Source organism: Python bivittatus, unplaced genomic scaffold (genome assembly GCF_059951505.1).
Source record: "Python bivittatus isolate LINGU-HERP-01145 unplaced genomic scaffold, Pbiv_v1 ctg000000_np1212, whole genome shotgun sequence".
In the NCBI taxonomy this organism is placed as follows: domain Eukaryota; kingdom Metazoa; phylum Chordata; class Lepidosauria; order Squamata; family Pythonidae; genus Python; species Python bivittatus.
This window is the reverse complement of record NW_028277028.1, coordinates 5,874,439-5,897,143: the sequence shown is the minus strand read 5'-3', so window position 1 is coordinate 5,897,143 and position 22,705 is coordinate 5,874,439. Positions and strand designations below refer to the sequence as shown.

General features: G+C 38.2%; 1 protein-coding gene across 6 annotated transcripts in view; it reads left to right on the top strand.

Moving 5' to 3' along the window:
* KCNH6 (potassium voltage-gated channel subfamily H member 6) overlaps positions 1-22,705 on the top strand; it is a 122,605-nt gene that overhangs the window by 86,511 nt on the left and 13,389 nt on the right. For all 6 annotated transcript variants that reach the window (XR_015796296.1, XR_015796292.1, XM_088141252.1 and 3 more), the window contains 4 exons: positions 9,715-10,140; positions 10,937-11,336; positions 16,087-16,286; positions 18,909-19,161. Coding sequence is in view for 4 of the 6 variants with exons in the window: in XM_088141252.1 (XP_087997378.1) it covers positions 9,715-10,140; positions 10,937-11,336; positions 16,087-16,286; positions 18,909-19,161 (1,279 nt within the window). In the remaining 2 variants the exon portion in view is untranslated. The remainder of the gene's footprint in view (positions 1-9,714; positions 10,141-10,936; positions 11,337-16,086; positions 16,287-18,908; positions 19,162-22,705) is intronic.

Genomic DNA, 22,705 nt, shown 5'->3' with positions numbered 1-22,705 from the left:
AACCTTCTTTTCAAAAGATATTAACAAATGCACCATCTCCCCTCCCTCTTAACTATCCCAGAGATCCCTTCAGCCCCTTATTTAATCCTCATCTTTTTCAGTCATTAAATCCATAAATCATCATTCCATGTTTTCTTCTTTTAGCTAAAAGTCCATAAAAGGTTTCCAGTCTTTCAGAAAAGTACTTATTGTTTTCTCCCTGACCAAAGAGGTCAGTTTTGCCATTTTTGTCAGTTCTGACATTTTCACAATCCATTCTTCCATTGTGGGAATTTCTGTACTCTTCCATCATTGTGCATACAGTAATCTTGCTGTGGTTACCATATAGAAAATCAATCTTCCATGAGTCTTTTCTAATTTGTTATCCCTAAATCCCAGTAGAAACAGATATGGTTTCTTTATCATATGAATCTTTAGCAGTCTTTGTATCATTTTATGTATTTGTATCCAAAATTTCTTGGCTTTTCACAAGCCCACCATGCATGATAAAATGTCCATTCAAGTTTTTCTCATTTCCAACATTGACTTGAGGTACTTTATGCATTTTTTATAGCTTCTCTGCTGTTATGTACTGATACATCATTTTATAAAAATTTTCCTCTTAAGCTATAACACAGTGTAAATTTTATCATATTTACCTACATTCTCTCCCATGTGTCTATCTGTATATTGTAACCAAAATTGGTAGCCCATTTTATCATACAACCCTTAACTTGTTCCTCTTCAGTTTCAAATCTTAACAAAATTTATACATTTTTGCAATTACATGTTCATCATTTGTACATAGTTCATTTTCAAATTCCATTTTATGTTTTTCAGTTCCAGTTACCCTTTTATCTATACTAAATCTTTCTTTTAATTGTGCATATGAAAAACATTGAAAACTGTGTCCCTCTGCAGTCAGCTGTTCTCTTGACTTTGTCTTAAGTTCTCCATCTTCCTGTATTAGTAAACTGATATGTTAGTCATTTCTTTCTATCTGCTGTTTTTCTTCTATAAAATGCTTCCTGTGCTGAGACCAATAAAGGTATTTTCAGGCACAACCTGGGCTTGCATCTATTCCATATTCTTAATATGGCACTTCTCACATAATGATTTTTAAAATCTACATTAATCTACATACATTTTTAACTTTATTGTACCATAAAAACCCATGCCAACCATACCTCAAGTTATCAGCTTCCAATTCTAACGTTCTTCTATTTCTCAGCAACATCCACTCTTTCATCCAAACCAAACAGCAGGCTGCAAAACACAACTGAAAATCAGGTAAACCTAGTCCTCCTCTATTAAATTCCTGCAGAATTTTATATTTGACCCTTGAATCTGCCCATTTCCTGTTGGCCATTTTAGACTGCTGTGGGCCTGTTCCCACACCTTTCAGTCATTGGATTCTGCCCTCCATTGCCATTTTCATGTGGGCTGCAGGAGGGACTGAACATCTGGCGTTTGCAGAGGCATCTGCTTGGGTGTTTCCTCAATAGTGCTTTCTGAAGCTGTGTGGGGTCTCATTAAAGCCTTTTGTATACTCAGACTTAGCCCTCATTTGAAAAAGCACTAGACCTGATTTTTAAAGATGATTTAGCATTATCTGAATGAATGTATTTAAAAAACAGGGCTAGCATGCATTTGAGAGAGCTCTATTCCTGTGCTGCCCAGAAGGTTGATTAAACCAGGAAAGACTGCTGGATTCTGCCAGCTATTTGTTGCTGGTTCTGTCTCAAATGAGTGCCCTTCAGGAGTTCACATGCCATACTTTTTTACTTAGTTATTATTTGGGGAGCACCATTTTACCTATTCATTTGCTGGGGCTGATATTCCTTTGCAGCATTAGTTGAGAACAGATTATCAGTCACCATCTCCTGCTTCACCTTGCACACCCTTCCTCTGTACCTCTGCCCTGTCAGGCAGATTATTTTTGGACACGGATTTAGTGTTTCTTCAGAAGAGCACTAGATCCATGTTCAGAAATAGCCCAACTAACTGAATAAAGGCAGAATAAAGATTGGCAACGAGGGCAGCATAATTTAGATTGGCATACTTTTCTTCTGGCTCACAGACTAGAAGAAAGCATTTTAACAGAGTCATCTGGCTGTGCCCCAAATTGGCTGTCATTATCACAATTGTTGGCAGGAAATTTCACAGTTTAATGATGCACTGTGTAAAAAAGTATTTCCTTCAGCTGGGGTTGAATCTCTGCCTTTAGTTTTTGGTAAACCAATTGTAAAAAAAATATGAATTATTTATTTCATTGTAATAACATTTATCAGATGTACTCCTTCACAGAAGAAAGACTGATTCTGATCCAGCCCTATGCTGGCTTTGGTTCTAGGGTGAATATATGTCTGTGATTAAAACTGAGGAGACAAGGCCATAGTACTGAAGGATTCTCCAACATTACTACTACTATTCCCATCTCCCCTCCATTTATATACCATACAACTCAGTAGCAGTAAAAATAAAGTGTCTTTTGACTTGTGACTTCATGTGCATGTAATATATTTCTGAGTGTGATCATGGTTCTTCCCCATCACTCAGGGGAGTGAGATAAGCAGTTCAATGTCCAAGTTAAACAATAATGTTTCTATCTTCTGCCCCTTCACTCTTTCTCCCTTGCATATACAGCACTGATTTCCAGTCTTGGCCATATACACACCATTTTGAAGGAGAATATCAGAAATCACTTTGAAATTCTGAACCTCATTGATAGGGAGCTAGAGCTACTGTAGAATGAAATCAAAGAAGTTGTTAAGGATGAGTGTGGGGGAAAAAAATGCCAAAGACCAAGAATCAAAAGAAAGCAAACTGGATGTCAGAACTAACCATAGAAATTGCCAGAAAGAGAAGAGGAGCCCAAGTCAAGAAAGACAATGGTCTTAGGAAGGAACTTAACTAAGCATTTCAAACACTTGTTAGAAAAAACAAGAAGCAGTATTACAGCAACACTTGTAAAGTCATCAAAGATGGAAACAGACATGGAAAAACAAAGAAAGTATTTGAAAAGATATCTGAACTGAGAAGGTTCTAACCTTGAATTGGTGTGCCAAAGGACACCAATGGACAGATAGTAACCAATTCAAAGAAGATCAAAGAAAGAGGAAGGAGTATACTGAAATGTTGTACAGTAGACATGTCAACATCCAAGATATGTTAGAAGATATTCCCTATGCAAAAAAACCTCCAGTACTAGAAGATGAAGTTAGATCTGGTCATTATCAAGTTGGAAGGCTACAGAAATATGGCAAGCAAGAGAAGAATCTGTAAAGGTTCTAACCAAATTATGTCAGTAATTCTGGAGAATGACATGGTGGCCAACTGATTGGAAGTGATCAGTTTACCTACCAATACCAAAAAAAAGGAAACTTAACAGAGTGTGCAAACTTTCATATAATATCCTTAATTTCACATGCTAGCAAAATAATGTTTAGGATCATCCAACCCAGATTACAGCCCTCCATGAAAAAGGAGATGCCAGGAGGTCCATGTGTCTTTAGAAAAGGCCATGGAACATGAGACATTATTGCTGATGCATGCTGGATAATTGAGAAAGCCAAAGAATGCCAAAAAGAAGTCAATATGTGCTTTGTTGGTTATAGAAAGGCTTTGTTTGTGTCAAACATGTCAAATTATGGAATATTAGAAAAATAGGAATTCCAGAACATCTCATTGTCCTCATGTGAAAACTATACACAAGTCAGGAAGCCACAGTACAGACAGAACATGATGAAACAGAATTACCCAAGGTCAGCAAAGGAGTCAAGGCTGTATAGTCTCCCCTTATTTATTCAATTTACATGCTCAATATATATTGAGGGAAGCTGGATTGGAAGAACATGAGCATAGTTTTAAAACTGGAAGAAGTAATACTGATAACCTGTGCTATGCTGATGACATTACTCTGATAGCTGAAAATGGAAATTATTTGCAAGCTCTAATAAGAAATTCAAGGAACACAGTGGAAAATGGGACTAAGATAAATTATAAATAAGACCAAACTAATGACAACAGGTACAGCAACCAGCTTTATACTTGACAATGAAGATACTGAAGTGGTGGATAGGTTCTGCCTTTTAGGATTGACTATCAACAATAAAGAAACCAACACCCAAGACTAGCACTTGGTAGAGTAGCAACTAAGGCCTTGGAAAAGATATTCAGATGCAGGCAATAGTTTTCCCTGTGACACTCTGTGGAAATGAAAGTTGGAGTTTGAAGAAGCAGGATAGAAACAGTATTGACACTTTTGAACTTTGGTGTTGGAGAAGACTCCTGAGAATACCATGGATAGCCAAAAAAATAAACAAACAGATCATTGAACAAATCAACCCACAGTTCTCACTCTAGATGTAAACAGCCAGGCTCAAATTATCATACTTAGGACACATTATGTGAAGACCTAACTTTCTGGAAAAGTCTATAAGATAAGAAAGATGGAAGCAAAGAGGAGAAGAGGACGGCTGGTAGCAAGGTGAATGGACTTAATTACAGCAGTGATGGGTGCACTGTTAGAAGTCCCAAAGGACTAGGTTGGGGAAAGACTGTCATGGAGAAAATATATCTATACAGTTGCTGAAAATTGACATAGATTTGATGGCACATCATTACCATCATCATCATCATCATCATCAATCATTCTCTGCACAGGTGTCAATTTCATTATGTCGCAATATACCATGATGCAATTTTTCAGGCAGTTCAAAACATCTAGGGAAAAGAGTATCAATGAACCTTAAACTACGACTTATACAACAAAAAATATTTAGAATTTATTGGACTCCATTACGTCTATATAGAAAAGGTTTGTCAAAAACAGCATTTTGTTGGAGATGTAATAAGGACAATGCCTCTTTAAAACATATGTTCTTACAACGTCCTATACTTACTAAGTTTTGGGAGAAAGTAGTGGACTATATAAATGTGATGGTGCAACAAAAGCTAAAATTTTCAGAGGATAATGTTATTTTGAACTATATACTTAGTACATGGAATTTGACAACCAGACAACATAAATGGATTCTCCGTGCCCTTCCTTTGGCCAAAAGACTGATATTGCAACATTGGAAAGATAAATGTATGGCCTCATTTAGTCAATGGATTGAAGACCTGATTACCCTTGCGACTTATGAGTGGATTGCCTATAGACATAGACTTTGTATGGACAAGTATAATGAAATATGGGACTCATTTATACAAAATACACTGGGTTTAAAAAAAAAGGATAGTCATAATTCTATTAGAAATATATATGTACTTGAATAATATTTGTATTAGATAAGCATATATAGAATTGTAATTATGTACTATTTTAATGATATTTTTTTTGTTATATTCACTTTTATGTTAAAGCACTTTTGTTTTTTCCCTTTTTTTGTAATTAATAAAAAAGTAATAAAAAAACAAAAAACAAAATATCGGGGGGGGGGAAGCTGACAAGACCATTCCTGTCTGATATCTACCTCCCATACCTTTCTACATAAATTCATCTTTCCATATCTAGCATGTGTGATAGCATTTAGACACACTTGACAAAATTGGATTCCTCCCATAACAGCCACATAGCCTCTTGTTTTGTAGCTGTTGTTTTACTAGTACTTTCCTATTAGACCAGAGACCAGTAGTTGTCACTTCTTGTGGTGTTTGTTGTGCTAGTTGTGCTACACCATCATAACTGTGGCAATGACATTGCTAGATCCACTTTTTGTTTTGAACTGCACAGAGGATTGGGCAGATAGAATCTATCAAGGGTAGATCACTTTCTTTTCTTCTAGATTAATTTACTGCAAGCAGACTACCCTCTTGTATTCATATATTAATACCCTCACCCTCCTCCAAAATAAGAGACAAATGATAGTATTGTCACTGACAAGCCTACTGAATACAAATTCCTACCTCTAAATCCTTTTTGAATCATCATATTCTTTAGATTGTTACTGTTTATTAGATAAATCCACTGAAGGGAAGAGATTGGTACTTATCCCAGTAAGCAAAAGCATGTGACCATAAAGATCTGGATTCCCTTCACTCTTTATTTCAAGGGTTAGGCATTTTCAGTGTCCTTTGAGGCAAGACAGATTATAAATGAAGCAATAAAAATAAATGTAAAAATAAAGATATTTCATGAATTCACTAATCCTATACTTAAAATTAAAGCTGAGAGAGAATGACACAGAGAGAGAGAGAGAGAGAGAGATGAATGAGGCAGGTTGTGAAAGTTTGTGAAAATCACTTTTGAAATCTAGGGCATTTGGATTCTTGTTCCTCCACAAGAGAACAGACAAGGAGTCCCTTTGATTATTGTTCCAAATGCAGTATACTGAAATAAAGAAGAATTTTAGGAACCTATGGTATCCTGGGTTAGAGCTGTTTTCATATTGAAGATGCTTAAAACAGCTTTATTTTAAACAAAACAGTAAAGACTCTTGGGGCATTTTAAAATCTAACCTATTTAGTTTTGAATAAGCTTCCTTGGTTCCCAGTCCACTATCACAATTGAATTTGCAGTGGCAATATAGTGTGGAATTAGAGGGATGTTTGTTGAGACCTCAAGATGGAAATTTAGGATCCCTGCATGCACTGAACAGACATGGACAAAAGTTCCTCAGGCTATTTTCAGGAAAACAAATCCAGAAAATTATATAAAGACTAGAGGGAAAAAAATACTTGAGTTTCCTCAAGATGAGAGAGGACCAGTCTAAGAAGAAGAGGAACTGGGCTGTGCCCTTGAGGTGAATTGTGCCCTTCTCCTGTGCTTACCTAGACCATTTGAAAACAACCACTGTCACCATCTATGCAACAGTGAAGGAGAAGGAAATGTCAGATGTTCTTCTACTGACAGCACAGTGACTTTCCCTGGGAATGGGATAATCCAAATTTATCCTTTGGGCATCATTTTTGCTGCACATAGAATTGGGATAGCTGATTTCAAAATTACAAGTTGGAAAGTGATGCTATGCATGTTATTTCCTCAGAGGATCTTCTTTCTAATGGAAATGAGACACAACACTAGTTTCCTCACTAGGGATTCTGGAATTTGGAAGTTGTCCTCTCATCTCTAGTAGAAGAGAAGCTTTTCACTGCCTCCCTCCCTCCTGCTCTAAATCAGAGTCTACATCTGTGTCAGACAGCTGAAGTTTAAGACAAAGCAGAATCACAGTAGAGAGTAGCAACAATCAGAGCCGTGGAACCATATAAAAACCAAAGCACAAAACATGAGGCAAGAACAAAAAGCAAGCCAAAAGTCCAGGCCAAATCTTCAACCCTACCCCTCTCCACAAAACACACACACAGAGAAAATCCTGCCAAGGAATAGCACTTACAGAAAGTAAACTGGACAATAATGCAAGACAACAAGAGTAGGAACCAACAGGCAGACAGTGTAACATCCTAGCAGACCAAAATACATATAAAGTTCACAGTATTCAGCATTCAGAGTATTCAGAGACAGGTCTTGCATAACAGTGGACATTTCTAAGATAATAGATTATTTGTTCCAGTATGGTTGCTGAAGTTCTTGCTTTGGCCTTCTCCATGATGGTTGGGAATTATGGGAATTGAGGTCCAAGGCATTTGAGGAACAGACAATTGGGGAAGATGCCGTTAAAGTAGTCCCTCAGCCTAACTGACCCTTCCTGGAGAGTAGGGATTCTTTAAGGAAAAACCTTGCTGGCCTGATATCTTCTATCTGTCCATTCTCATGGATGTGCTTTGCATCCTTATATCTATGAGGATGTGGATAGACTTCCTGAATATAGAGTTGGTGGATTTGGGCTATTTGCCACTTACAAAATTAATCTTTCTAAAAACTGCTTATGGTTTAAAAAATGGCAAATGTTAATTATGTTTTGTAGGAGAAGTTGTGTATATAACAAATATTCTGCATATGTTGGAATGAATGAATGAATGAATGAATGAATGAATGAATGAATGAATGAATGAATGGTTGATCTTTTCATATTATTCCCAATTTGCTAAACCTCTCTGCTCACCTGGGCCCTGTCAAAAAGCTTCTGTAAGCTGAGCCTGTGCTGGACTGCAATAAGAAGGAAGAGGACATCACTTCCAGAGATGTTTTTGCTTTCCTGAGCAAGAGATGGGATTGTATATTCTATCAATGTACATTTTGTTTTATTTTGCATAAAACAAAATGGAACACAGAGTTGGCCTATTCTTATCTTCTTGAGCCCTTAACACATCTTTCTTCAACTTTCCACATCTTTCCTAGCATACCTTTAAGATATGCTAAATTACAACAATGACTGGGCTGATTGGGGATGATGGGAGATGATATAATATATTTGAAGGGCATCAAATTTGGCAATTATGATGCAATGGACTTTTCAGAGCCTGGGAAAGAGGATGGCAATTTGCAAAATAATATTAATTTGGAGTATCTATACATTCCTTCTTTATCAGGAAAATGGGTAGCTTTCTCCCTACTTCATCAACAGGGAGAAAGCAAGAGGATCAAATAATCTTCACCCTAACAAACCTAGAAATAAAGGGAGTGCTAAATAAACATAACCAGTTGCCAAGATTTCTGTAATCTAACTCTCTTTTTATCCTTTCAATAAATCTAGTTAATAAGACTTTGTGAGGATCTATCCTTCTCGGTTAAGAGCAGCTTCTACGGCATTGATATATGATAGCTAGCACTAAGGAGATATCCTCCCTTAATATTTGACACATCAATCTTTACCATGAGCATGCAGTAGGAGAAGGCACTGTGCTCTCCATTACACACTGCACTCTAAGAGCAAAATTGTTGGATCTTGCCTGTTGACTTGCTCTTACATTAATAGCAGAGGAAAGATCCAAAAGTTCAATATTCTCTTATCAGCTGCCCTTTTGCATGTGACATTGTGGTTTGACTTTGATATGGTCTTCTGATTAATCAATAAAAATCTTCTTCTTATCAACTGCTCATGTGATCAATGAAGTAGAGGAAAGGGAAGATGGTTACTAAGTCTGCTTGCAGAAATAACTGGGAGATAGTGGCAATCAATCAATTGCATATGAGGGAGACATGGTTGGGCTGGCAAACAGAAAACAACTGTGGACGTAACTTAAACAGTTGCTGACTACTGGAGGTGTGCTGGTCACTCTTACTAGCTGTAGCGCTACACAGCCTCAGATTGGTCTGTTTGGCTTTTCCTGAAGGTCATAGATATGGTCAAACCTGATGGTTGCTAAATCCATTTGCTCTTCCTCCTAGCTATCTAGAGAGCCCCTAAAGCTCTGTTCCATATTACTGACAGTATTGATTTCCTACAGGCCCCATCCAATTGCCTTTTCTTCTGCCTGTTCATGTGGGAGTCTGATTAAGATGTTCTGGGGAATCTGGGTTCCATACCTGTTGCCTCTCTTTTCTCATCTAAAATTATTAATTATTATTTCATTACAGATATTTTAAACCAATTTTCTGCCCCACAGAGCCATTGAGGTAATATACAATTTTAAGAATACAGTAATATAATACTTTCCAAAAACCAATAAACACCCTTTTTATGAATCTTTCTTACTATTAAAATTACATGCAAATATATTTTTCTATTATTTTCTATTCTTCTTTAGCATCAAGCAAAGCATATAAACTGTAACTTTATGCAAATGTGTTCTTTTTAGACAGACTATTATAGCTGCTGTATTTCAATGTCATATTTATACAGTCCTGGATATAGCTGTCCTGCAACTGCATGTTGTTTCTCTCTCTGACAGGTTCTGTCACTGGGAGCAGATGTCCTCCCTGAGTACAAGTTGCAGGCACCACGCATCCACCGATGGACCATCCTGCACTACAGTCCCTTCAAGGCAGTATGGGACTGGCTTATCCTACTGCTGGTCATCTATACAGCTGTCTTCACCCCCTACTCAGCTGCCTTCTTGCTCAATGAAGAACAAGAGGAGAAGCAGTCAGACTGCAGTTATACATGTGACCCCCTCTACATAATTGACCTCATTGTGGACATCATGTTTATCATTGACATTATCATTAACTTCCGCACCACTTACGTGAACATGAATGATGAGGTAGTCAGCCATCCAGCAAAGATTGCTATCCACTATTTCAAAGGCTGGTTTCTCATTGACATGGTAGCTGCCATTCCTTTTGATTTACTCATATTCCGCTCTGGATCTGATGAGGTGAGATATACACATTTAGCTTTTACACTGAGGACAGCATGTGACTTGTTGCAGTTGTCAGGTGAACATACTGAAATTGGAAGAGGGATTTTTTTGAATTGGTGTTGTGGATTTTTAGAGGGTTGAAGAAAATTTCCAGAGGAGGATGTGCCTGGAATAATTTTGCTTATACGCCTTACTATCAGGTGTTTTAAGCATGCATTTTTTCCTAAAGGGCTCTAAGCAGGCTGTGGCCTGTGTGGTGTGTTCTGAGTTTCCAAACACCTCTAGTTATTGCTATAATGCCAATGATGTAACTGATATGCACCAATACCTAGAGGACTCTGGATAAGATCAGCAATGCTTGTAGGCACTGTTGGGATTTCTGGGTGTTTTAAATGCTCTCATCTAGAAAGCAGTCTAGAGCCTATTTTGGAGCAGAGATAGAATTTGTCTGGAGTTTAAAAAGTTAGAAGAGACTGACATCAAGGGATGGCTATTGGAGAATAATAGTAACATCTCATAAAATCACACAGACGCCTTGAGATGCAGAAAAGTGAAATGTACATGGACAGGTAATGTGCTGCATTTTAGAAGACATTAATTTCAGTGTCTGGAAATTATTTCCTGTCTATGCTTTTTTCCTCTCTCTAAAAAAAGAAGAATGCATTTGCAAGGCTTCCAGTATGACATTTTCATGCATCTTTTAGATTGATTCAATGTCTGCCTATAAAAAAAGGAAATAAGATCCAGAAGTCCTGCCACTTAGTTCATTGTTCTTTGCTTTCTGCACACTTTCTTTCTTCTTCCTCTCTAGACAACAACTTTGATAGGGCTGCTAAAGACTGCACGGCTCTTACGCTTAGTGAGAGTAGCCCGCAAGTTGGACCGCTATTCAGAATACGGGGCTGCTGTACTTTTTCTGCTCATGTGCACATTTGCCCTCATTGCCCATTGGCTAGCCTGCATTTGGTATGCCATTGGCAATGTGGAGCGGCCCTACATGAAGCATAAGATTGGATGGCTGGACAACCTCGGTGACCAGATTGGCAAACGCTACAATGACAGTGACCTCTCATCTGGCCCCTCCATCAAGGATAAATATGTGACTGCACTCTACTTCACATTCAGTAGCCTTACTAGTGTGGGCTTTGGCAACGTCTCACCCAATACCAACTCTGAGAAGATCTTTTCCATCTGCGTCATGCTGATTGGCTGTAAGTGCTGCTGAACCTTCTTTCTAAATTTAATTGTATCTCCTTCCCAGCAATAGCAACGTTCCCTTTTTCCTTAAACATTCCTTCCAAACATGTCAGAAATTTCCTGGCATGAATCCAAAATCTACTCTTCCATTGAGATACTGTGTTAGTGATATCCACTGGAGTTAGTGGGGCAGACAGCTGAATCACCATAAATAGCTTGAAGGAATCACCATAGGAGGAACCAACTATATCTAGGCTGTTATCAATTCTCAAGTCTTGCAAAGACTCAGAGTACACTTAGTAATGCAGATTGCAACTGGGTAATAAAGAGTGTGTGTAACAAATTGGGGAGGGTGGGAAAGAATCCACATAGTAACATATAGAGATTTTGAGTGCAAAACAAAAGTTTGGCCCATACAGATGGTACAGAAACACATCTTAGGATCCATATATGCTTATCATGATCTCTGTATCATGCATATGGATTTTCCCATATGCAGATGATCTTTTCAGCACATTCTAAAGCTGAGTTTATGACAGGGCTGCATTGCCTATTGCATATGCTGCTACAGTTACCAGAAGTAGCATAAAGTATCTCAGTACATCTTTCCCCATCACAGCAACAACTTCATGAGGAGCATTCTCCATCTATTTCTTCTCAGGCAGTGCTGAGCTCTTGAATTTTTGTTTTGTTTTTAAATAATAATAATAATAATAATAATAATAATAATAATAATAATAATAATTTGTTGTTGTTCGTTGTTATAACATCCTTTTTAGCAAGATGTTTTTGTCAATGTTTACCTGAGAATTCCCTCTTGACTTTTGGCCTGGAGATTTTTCTGTTGGAATTACTGTGGGAGTAAACTCCTTGCCATAGACAGACATTCTGTGCATATGGACGTGTGTGTGTGTGTGTGTGTGTGTTCTTTTGGGTCTAGGACAGAACAATTGTGCAGGCTCCTGCACAGATTGTCAAACTTTTTCCACATAAGTACATCACAACTGCCTGTGGGAACTACTATTGTTAGCCTGAAGACCAAACTTGGAAACCAAAGACACACAAGCTAATACTACTTTTATTATAAGATTATAGAAACAGAATCTCACCAGTCTGAATGCGCTTCTCTCCCCCCCCGCCCCCGCACCTTATCTTCATGAGAACTAGGAAAGGTCATGTCTGAGATGCTGTCTTAAATTACACTTCTGCTCAAGACTCAGACTTCTTTTACCTGACCGTTGTCTTGGTTGTGGCTCCTCCTGTTCCTCAAGGTTATTCCTTCTGCCCATTACAATAATGGCCCTGAACTTCAAGAATTGAATTCTAAGCACTCCATAAAGAATGCATAAAGAACAAAAGGTTATAAGAGAACAAATCCAAAGGCAAACCAAGTCAGATGTTTAGGAAACAATCTAGAAGTTACAAGTTTTCAAGGCAGGAATTCTATGAGGCCTTCATAGGATGGTGTTGTTTCAGTTATCTTGAGCTCAGGTTGCTCCTTAAATACTAGAAGTCTGTCTCTTTCTGTCTCTCTCTCACACACACACACACACAAACACACAAACTCAGCTGGCCCTGATCAGGGCTGGCTTCCTCCAGCAGTGTACTCCTGAATAGCCCTGCCAGGTCCAGCTGGCTCCCAGTATAACCCAGTACTTCTACTCCTCTTTACCTTTTATTGCCCTCTCCTCAAATGAGGGTGATCTTGAAGGTTGGATGAGGAGGCTTGTGGACTAGTCAGTGTCTGCTGGGTCCAGGGTGAAAACCATGAGGCTGGTTCCACTTCTTGTGATGACTCCTCCTCTTCCTCATCGGAGTAGGGTTCTTGACAGCACCATATAAATAATCTGAACCGTTCATAACCTTCAAGGTGGCCAAAATATTTGAGGACTTTCTTCATCATCTGGGTAGTACAGGTTATCGTGGAGAGTTTAACTATCACGCAATATCTCCATAAAATACCTCAGTTTCTCAATCTTATTTGCCTTGTTTGAGAATGGTGCTATTTTCCCAGCAGCAATCTACTTACCTGAGAAGTACAGCTGCCTTGCAGATCTTTTCGGTTATCCCCAGTGTTTTTCCTATGAATATTTGGCTCAGGAAATCTATCCTAGAATACATTTTCACAGGTGGGACACTTCCAGGGTTGATCATTTTACCTCCAGATGAAGTGTCCAATGTCCTCAAATGTGTTAGTCAGTGCAAGATACATTTCTGTTTTTTGGACTGGCACCTCCTTTGTCTCTTTCCACCAATTCCTCTACCAATGAAAGTCATTTCAGAGATTACATGAGATGCTGCTAGTTGTATTCTTATTGTGCTATTGTAGAATAAAAGCATGAATGGCACCACTTTTCTCAGCCAGATCTGGAGCTTATCCAACTTAATACTATGGACTGATTTTTCTCCTCTCCTCAAGGAGGACGGTTTTTCCTCCTCCTCCTCCAATCTTCCTTTTGGGAATTTCAGCATTTCATACCAGGATTGAAAGTATTTTATCACTCATCAGCTTAATGATTCATGAGCAGTGTACAAAATCAGTATCTGTTGGTTTCTTCACCACTCTCAAAGCTTCTCATTACCCATACTAATGGCACATTCCTTTGAACCCTTGGCTATTCGCCAGTTTTCTTTGTTATCATGGAAGGTGGCCTTCCTTGTTGCAGTTGGTTTTAAAACTGGTCAATCTCTGTTTTTTCATTTAACTCAAAATATCATCCTTCCGGCTTTCTTTTAGAATTCAGTGTTGCTGTTGGAACAATGGCTACAGTACCTTCATTCAGAAGCCACAAAGCAAAGGCCTTTTATAAATAGTGCACAATATCCTTTTATGAGCAAGAATATTTCTGAATAAAGAAATATAGATACTGTCTTTTTCTATTGCTGTCAGTAGGAGCTGTTCCAGAAGTTGTTGGGAACATTTGATCCCAGTGATCCCTGTACTATCTTGTAGGTGGAAAGAAGAGATTTTCTGATGTACGAACATTAGATTTGTCATCAGCAGAAATCATACAAATAAAATAGTAAATGTATTTCAACAATGTATTTTAACTCAGCTTGATAAGGGAAGGTCTTATTGGAATTCTTCCTGCCCTGACTGAGGCTATTTCCTCCCTAGTGATTTATAGCATCTTCTAGTCTCATCCAACTGTTATTGTGCTGATATAAGAGTAATGAAGAGAGGCTTTATATCACCTCAATAATAGCTGGGTGACATTAGAAGAGGCTGTAAGTCACAAGGGGGGAAATGGTGTTAGGGATGCAATTAACTCCCACACACATTAATGGAGATCATATCAAATCCATTTGAATCTATTCAATCTGTCTCACATGCACACATCCACAGACAAAAGCATGCATACTAACACACATTATAACTACCTACATATGTAACACACACACACACACAGACTTCATTTGTCCCTACTGCAATATAGCAGATACTGTTGGACTGCTATACAAATAGGTTCTCTTGTTAGACCTTTATCAATATGTTAAAACTGTCTGTAAAGCTGGCCACCATGTGTGCTGCTGTGTGCACATACAATATTTAGTTCCCTGAGCATTCCTTTTAGTTCCTGTTTTGTCTAAGGAAATGCCAGTCCCTTGCTTCTCTAGGGAGTCAGTCATATCCTTAGATAGTTTGGCCCTCTTGAGAAGCCCTTAAATTGCCTATGTGTCTGCACTGCCCCAATCTGTTGCATGTTTTAAAGAAGACAGGATGAACCATAGAGCTTGCACAAGACATTCAGGAAGACAGAAGAGGCTGAAGGCAATGTGGTATAATGGTAATGCTTTGCCTGAGGCTTTAAGTAGCATTGCAGCTGTGATGAGGGAGTCTGACAAAAAGGGAGTTCTGCTCCCTCCAACTAACTAGCAATTTACCCTGGCTCAGAAATCAAGAAAAGCAAGATACTACACTGGAAAAGGGAACTCCTTTGCTCCCATTTGGTCTTTGTTTTCATGCTGTTATTACCATAAAAGAGTCAGGCCGTTTAGAAATGGTTACAGGTGTTCCTCACTTAACGACCACTTGTTCAGTGACTGTTCAAACTTGTAATGGCATTGAACAAGTGCTACTTACAATTGGTCCTTGGAGTTTTGGCTGTTGCAGCATCCACATGGTCACATGATCACCATTTGCAATCTTCTTTGCTGGCTTCTGACAAGCAAAGTCAATGGGGAAGCCAGCAGGAGGTCGCAAATGGTGACCTCATGACATCCTCACTTAATGACCCATGGTGATTCACTTAAGGATGGCAACGGGGAGTGCTGGAATTGCTGACGCCAAGACATCATGCTTTATAACTGTGTCACTTAGCAATGGCAATTCCACTCCCAATTGCCATTGTTAACTGAGCACTACCTGCAGTGAATTTCTCCATCTTCTAGAGCAAGTAAGATAAATTGCCCACTCAGTTTCAAAAAAGACATTTGTGTCCAGCTCTAGTCAAATCAACTGTAGACAGGGCTTCTGCATTATTTTATTCTAAAATAATGGGGTAGAAGAAGGATTTTTCCCATATGAAAAAGGTCTCTGCCCTTTTTAGGAGTACAAAAAATACACACATATACAAACACATTTTATGACATCTCAACAATAAAACTTTGCCTGGTACCTGGACTGTGTGAGCCATTCAGTGGGGTGCTACATGAAATGATTGAAGTGCTGTCACCTTTCAAAGGCACCATGCAAATAGATACTAGTCCTTACACACACACACACACACACACATAGTATTGATAATTGTCCTCTTATTTCAGCTCTCATGTATGCTAGCATTTTTGGCAATGTTTCTGCCATCATCCAGCGTTTGTACTCTGGCACAGCTCGCTACCACACCCAGATGCTGAGGGTCAAGGAGTTCATCCGTTTCCACCAAATCCCCAATCCACTACGCCAACGCCTTGAAGAATATTTTCAGCATGCCTGGTCCTACACCAATGGTATCGACATGAATGCGGTGAGTCAGAAAAGATGTGAGCTTCAGATCCTTGGAATACATGCATGTTGGCAAAATATAATTTTGGAAGCAACCTTGAATTGGGGCTTAAGTGAATATTTGCATGTTCCTACTGTCATCCATACCAGCTGAAGAATCCTAGCATTTGAGAAAACTATTAAGTATCAGTATACTGTTGGGACCTGAAAGTCTCCAAGCTAGATATGAATGCTTTGTAAACCATTTCACAACCATTATTAGTATTATTATGATTTGGAGTATGTCTATCTTATCAATGAAGTCTGGTTGCATTCAGAGAAAATTCAGATTTAAAAGGAAAATTTTAAGTGGACTACTGTAATGTGCTCTACATGAGGCTGCCTTTGAAGAGTATCCAGAAGCTTCAGCTAGTACAGAATAGAGTGGTGTGGGCAGTTATGTGTGCTCCTAGAGCAGCCCATGTTACACCTCTGCTCCATGAGCTGCACTGGCTGCCAGTTTGCTTCTGGGTCCAATTTAAGGTGTTGGTTTTGATCTTTAAAATGTTGATGTCATAAAATGTGTTTTATGGAATGGGACCAGGTTATCTGAAGGTTTGCATCTCCCCAACTACTACATCAGCCCACCCCATCAGATCTAGCAAAGAAGGCACATTAAGGGTACCATCAGCTAGGGACATATATTTGGTGGGTCTCAGGAGATAGACCTTTTCTGTTGTGGTACCCACACTGTGGAACATCATCCCCCCCCCAAGGTGAGACTGGCCTCATCTCTGCCGACCTTCCAGAAGTCCCTTAAAACCTGGTCGTGTCAACAGGCCTGGGGGGTCACAAGGGAATGGTGATCTGATGAGGTGGCATCATTGTACATAATATTTGATGCTCTCTCCTAGCCTTTTAATAATAATTTTAATTTTTGTATTTGTTGAATGTTTTTTTAAATTGTTTTCATGGTTTGATTGTATGCCACCCAGAGTCACGTTTTGTGATGTGGGTGGCCAAATAAATATTACACATAAACAAATAAATAAATAAAATCTTTTTGTCTGGCTTGGCACCATTACATAGATGATGTTGAAGGAAATTACTTCAATTTACAACCCCAGTGAAGCTGGATTGTAGAAAGATATGACAGCCATGAGGGAGAAGTTTCTATCATATTGGAGTGCACATGTTGATCTGAGAGTAGCAGCAAACTAATCCTCCATTTTCCTCCCTCCCCCCATGAGTACACGTGAACTGGAAATTAAGCCCTTTTCGTGCTACTGCAGTGTTATCTGGTTGCTTCCCCATTCTAACAATGAGGTAACAATCATGACAGTCATCATTCTAAGGTAGGTCAGTTTTTCCTGAGCGTGAGCAACAAAACTGTATTGATTTAGCTTTTTCTTCTCATAGCTGACTGCTAGGCAAAAACTGAATAGGGCAGTCCTTAAATAAACTTTAGACTGTTTTAATTAGACTGTTGGAAAAGAGAGATTGATAGCAAAGTTCGAGAAGCATTTGAAGGGAAAAGACTTGTTATCCCTGCAAAAGAAGGAATAATTACTTTTTCTCACTGGGGACGGGAGCTATTCTCATTCTCAAAATAGATTCCAGGATGGATAAAAGCTATTAGATGGAATGAAGCAAGATGCAGAACTGTAATAGCTGAGTGTTCCATATATTAGATGTTTAGTTGCTGGAAGTGATGACTGAAATTTGGAAGACGTATGTCTGTAATGCAATGCATATTTTAAAAAAAGAATAAAAAATCATCTTTATTAGCTGACAAATTCAGAGTCAAAACACATATATTTTATTCAACACTTATCCACTTGCTGTAGTAATTCACAGACATCATGCTTTATTAAAATATCATCCTTCCTTTACTGAAACTTCTGTTTCATACAACATCCTAAGCCATGATGTGGTTTCCTTGGTTTTGGTTTACTGTGTTATTTGAACCTAGCCCATTGTGGCCTATTCCATACAACATGATTTAGAAAATGTATGAACAAAGTCATTATGCAGTAGTGTTAGCAGATTTTTTATTGATTTGATTATGTGCCATCAAGTTGTTGTTGACTCTTAGTGACCATATAGATAGATTTTCTCCATGACAATCTATCCCTAACCTGATCTTTCAGGTCTTCCAATAGTAGCATCAGTAGAACCGTGCTGATATTTCTTAGCTCTCAGGGGACAACCAATGGGAATCATTTGGCCATTGCTTTTTATTCCCTTCTTTTCAAAAGAAGCTTGGCAATACTGAGTAGAGAGATATAAAAATATAGATATCAGATGAGAACACACAGTTGGCCTATGCTTCTAAAACTAGCTTTTTCCAAACCACTGCCCTTAGACTGGTTGGTTTACAATTGCCAGTTGTAATCTAACACATCTAGAGGATACCAGCTTGAGGAACACAGCTTGTGTTCAAAGCAAACATCTGTAGAACAAACTGGAAATATTTTTATCCACTCATGGAATGTCCTGATGCCTCAGGTTCTGGGTTATTTGAGATGGGCATTTTCTAGTTTAATTCTGTCCATCTATATAAACAATGCATCTTAAATATATTCCTCTACAGGACATGGTTTTGGGATATGGGAAGATTCACTGAATTTACCGGCTTATCTGTACCTGCTTTCATTTCACACAGGTGCTGAAAGGATTCCCTGATTGCCTGCAAGCTGATATCTGCCTCCACCTCAATCGCACCCTTCTCCAAAATTGCAAGGCCTTCCGAGGAGCTAGCAAAGGCTGCCTACGTGCCTTGGCCATGAAGTTCAAGACGACACATGCACCTCCTGGTGATACCTTGGTGCATTATGGAGATGTCCTTACCACTCTTTATTTTATCTCACGTGGCTCCATCGAGATCCTCAAGGAGGACATTGTAGTGGCTATTCTAGGTGAAAAAAATTTCCAGGGTGGGGGATTGTTTTAGAAAGTGGGGGGAGGTGGATTCATTTCAAATCATTGGTTCCTCTGCAGCAAGTAGAGGTTGACCACCAGGCCATTGGGGAAATGTCAAATTGCAACCTCTGCCCTCCATTTTTCCCTAAGGGAAAGGGCAATGCTGCTGTTTATTTCAACATATTCAAGTGAGAAAAGCAAATCCTTTATCCTATTTACGTCTGGCAAAAGAACAGTACAATTTTGGTGTGCATGGATTCTCCTTCTTAACCTGTAAAATCAATTTAGCAAGGTATATTTATCGCTTTGCATGAGAACACTAGAGGGTATCTTAGTGCTGTTGTGCTGCTCTTTTTCAAAGATGGAAAGAAGGTCAATTCACCATGGAAGCTTTCATACAGATACCATGGAACTACAGAGATGGTATCAGGAAAGCTAAGGCTCAGCATGAGTTGAGGTTAGTGAAGGATGCTAAAAACAACATAAAGGACTTATTTAGATACATTCAAAATGAAAGGAAAAGAATCACTGTATCATCTATTCATTACATCTGGCAAAAGGCTAACCACTAACAAGAAACAGCAGCAATACTTGTTACTATTTTGGTTTAGTCTTCTCCAAGGACAGAGTGTTTCACCAGGCAATTGTAAAGAACACAAGAAAGGGGCAGGACTGAAGCCTCAAATTGATAGAAACATATTTACTTTGAATTAGTTTAAATCTTCAAAGCCAAGTGAATTGCATTCTAGGGTACTGAAGAAATTAGCTGATGGTCTGGCTGAATCTATGTATTATTACTGAGAAGTCCTGAAGAATCGATGAAGTGTCAGATGATGGAGAGGAAATGTTGTCCTTACCTTCAAAAAGGGAGAAAAAGAGGATGTTGGAACCACAGACTAGTCAGTCTGACATGGATATCTGGAAGATTCTAGAGCAGTTAATATATAGATTGATCTGTAAGAACCTTGAAAACAATGTACACGTAGTCCTTGTTTAGAAACTGCCTCATTTAGTGACTGTTCACAGTTATGACAGCGATGAAAAAGTAACTTAATGACCAATCCTTACATTTACGACCTTCACAGGTCTGTAAAGCAAAGGAAAACTGAAGTAAGTTCATAAGCACAGTCATGGTTTCACTTAGTAACTGCTTTGCTTAACAACTGAGTTGCCAGTCCCAATTGTGGTCGCTAAATGAGGACTACCTGTAGTCATTACCTAGCAGTATTTTTCAGTCAAGAGCTAGTTTGGTGTAGTGATTAAAGGCACCAGGCTAAAAACTGGGAGACTGTGAATTCTAGTCCTGCCTTAGGCATGAAGTGATCTTGGGCCAGTTACTCTGACCCTTCCAAAAAACACTTTTTAAAACACTGCCAACAAAACTGCAGGGACTTGTCCAGGCAGTCATCAGGAATCAAGCTTGACTTGAAGGCACAAAAAAAAAAATAGTAATCAATCAACATGAATTTGTCAATAATGTCTTCTCAAACTCATGTTACTGTATTTCATTTTCTGTTTAGTAACTTGCTTAATAAATTCTGAATATGTCAAAGTTATAATACCTTGATTTCAACAAAAACTTGACAAGATACCCCATGACATTCAGATTAGCAACCTAATTAAGTGTGTGCTGGATGGCAAGTAAATATATGGCTGACTCACAAATTGTACTCAAAGAATACTCAACAGTTTCTCATCAGACTGGAAAAAAGTAATGAGTAGAATGCCACAAATGTTCTACCTTCTACTCTTCAATAGTTTTATTAATGACTTGGGTGAATTGGTGAAAGGAATGTTTATAACATTTGCAAATGAGATGAAATGGAATGGGATAACTTATACCTTAAAATAGCTGTGAGAGTATATGGAAGGTTACAAGACAATGCCTTTTTTGCACTCTTTTCCAAGCAGGTTTATTAGTTTGATGCAAATGTGTGCTAAATCAAAAGCAATTCAACTGTTCCAGAGCCCTACATCAGGCCTGAATGTTCCTTTTAGTTTTTAAACCTTACATTTGCCTTTAAAGGAATAATCATGCATTGAGGGCACAAGGTTTCTATGGAAAAGTCTGTCTGGTCTGATAGTCACTTTGCAGAGAAATTACAATGCAGGGAAGAAACAGAAAGAAAATAAGATGGGCTGTGATTGTTATCTCAAGATGGCTGGACAGGGATAGAGGCTACGAACAGCAACTTACAGCCAGTGTTTTGCAAGGAACATTTTTTTTAAAAGGTGTTTTAAGGCAAGGAGAAACTCTTTTATGCAAAAATAAGCAAGCTCATCCTTCCCATTAATAGATTTGTTTTAGATAGGTAGATAGGTGGCCATAATATATAAATAATAAGATTTTAAATGTTCTTTGGGATCAGTTTTTTACTTATTTATTATACAAAATGAAATTGTTTCATTTTATAAAGTTGTAAGGTTCTATCATTGTTTATTTGGTCTATAGTTTAAAATTTAATTATTCAAAGTGGTATATTTATTTCTTGCCAAACCCTAATGAAATTATTTGTTGTATTCAGGGCAGATCACACTAATTCATTTCATCATTTTAGGGGGAATCACTGTATCACAAAATCTGCAAATCCTTGCCTAGAACACAGAAACAAAATTCAAAGTGATTTTTTAGATTAAAGGAATGGTCTAAACCTGGCAGAAACAAATTTAACAGATTCATATATAAAGTTCTTTAGTTAAGAAACAAAAATCAGATGCATGGATATAGGATACTTCACTCACTAAAAGTACATGTAAAAAGATATTGGAATAGTAGTTAATTGCAAACCAAATATTGGTCAACAGCATAATGTGGTCAAAAAAAGAGGGCAAATGAAATCTTAGGCAGCATCAGTAGAAGTAAAGCTTCTAAATCATGGGAAGAAATAGATCCTCTTTATTCTGCTATTATCAAATACTGCATCCAGTTCTAGGCATAGCCCTTTAAGAAGATTCAAAGAAACTGGAACAATTTCAGAGAGGGATAAGAACAAGGCTCATCAAAGAACGAGAAATCAAATCCTGTGAAGAGAGGTTGAAGGAACTGAGCTTTGAGAAAAGAAGATTGGAGAAGAATTTGATCGTATTTTTCAAATTGCAGAATGCAGAACTATGGATTTAAACTACAGAAAAGCAGATTCTACATTAATATTAGAGGGAGGGAACCATTCACCCACCAAGGTGGTGGGCTAACCAGCCATCTGTCAGAGAGAGTTAAGTTTGGATTCCTGCACTGAGCAGGGGAATTGGAAACAGTGATCTAAATAGCCCCTTCCATCTCTTTAATAAGTAAACTGTGGGATACCTGGAGAAATGAATGTAGCAGGTACTTTATATTCCTTATACTTATTTTTTATAAATACAACTGAATAGGATAGTTCCTAATCTGAACTGTAGGAGGTGCAAGTGAAAGGCAGTCATCATTTGTATTTGTACAATTTTCTGTAATATTTCCACTGTAATGTGTCAGTGGGTATCAAGGACCAGCCAAAGGAGTGACTGAACAATTGTTCTAGTTCAAGACAGCAGCAGGAAGGTTGC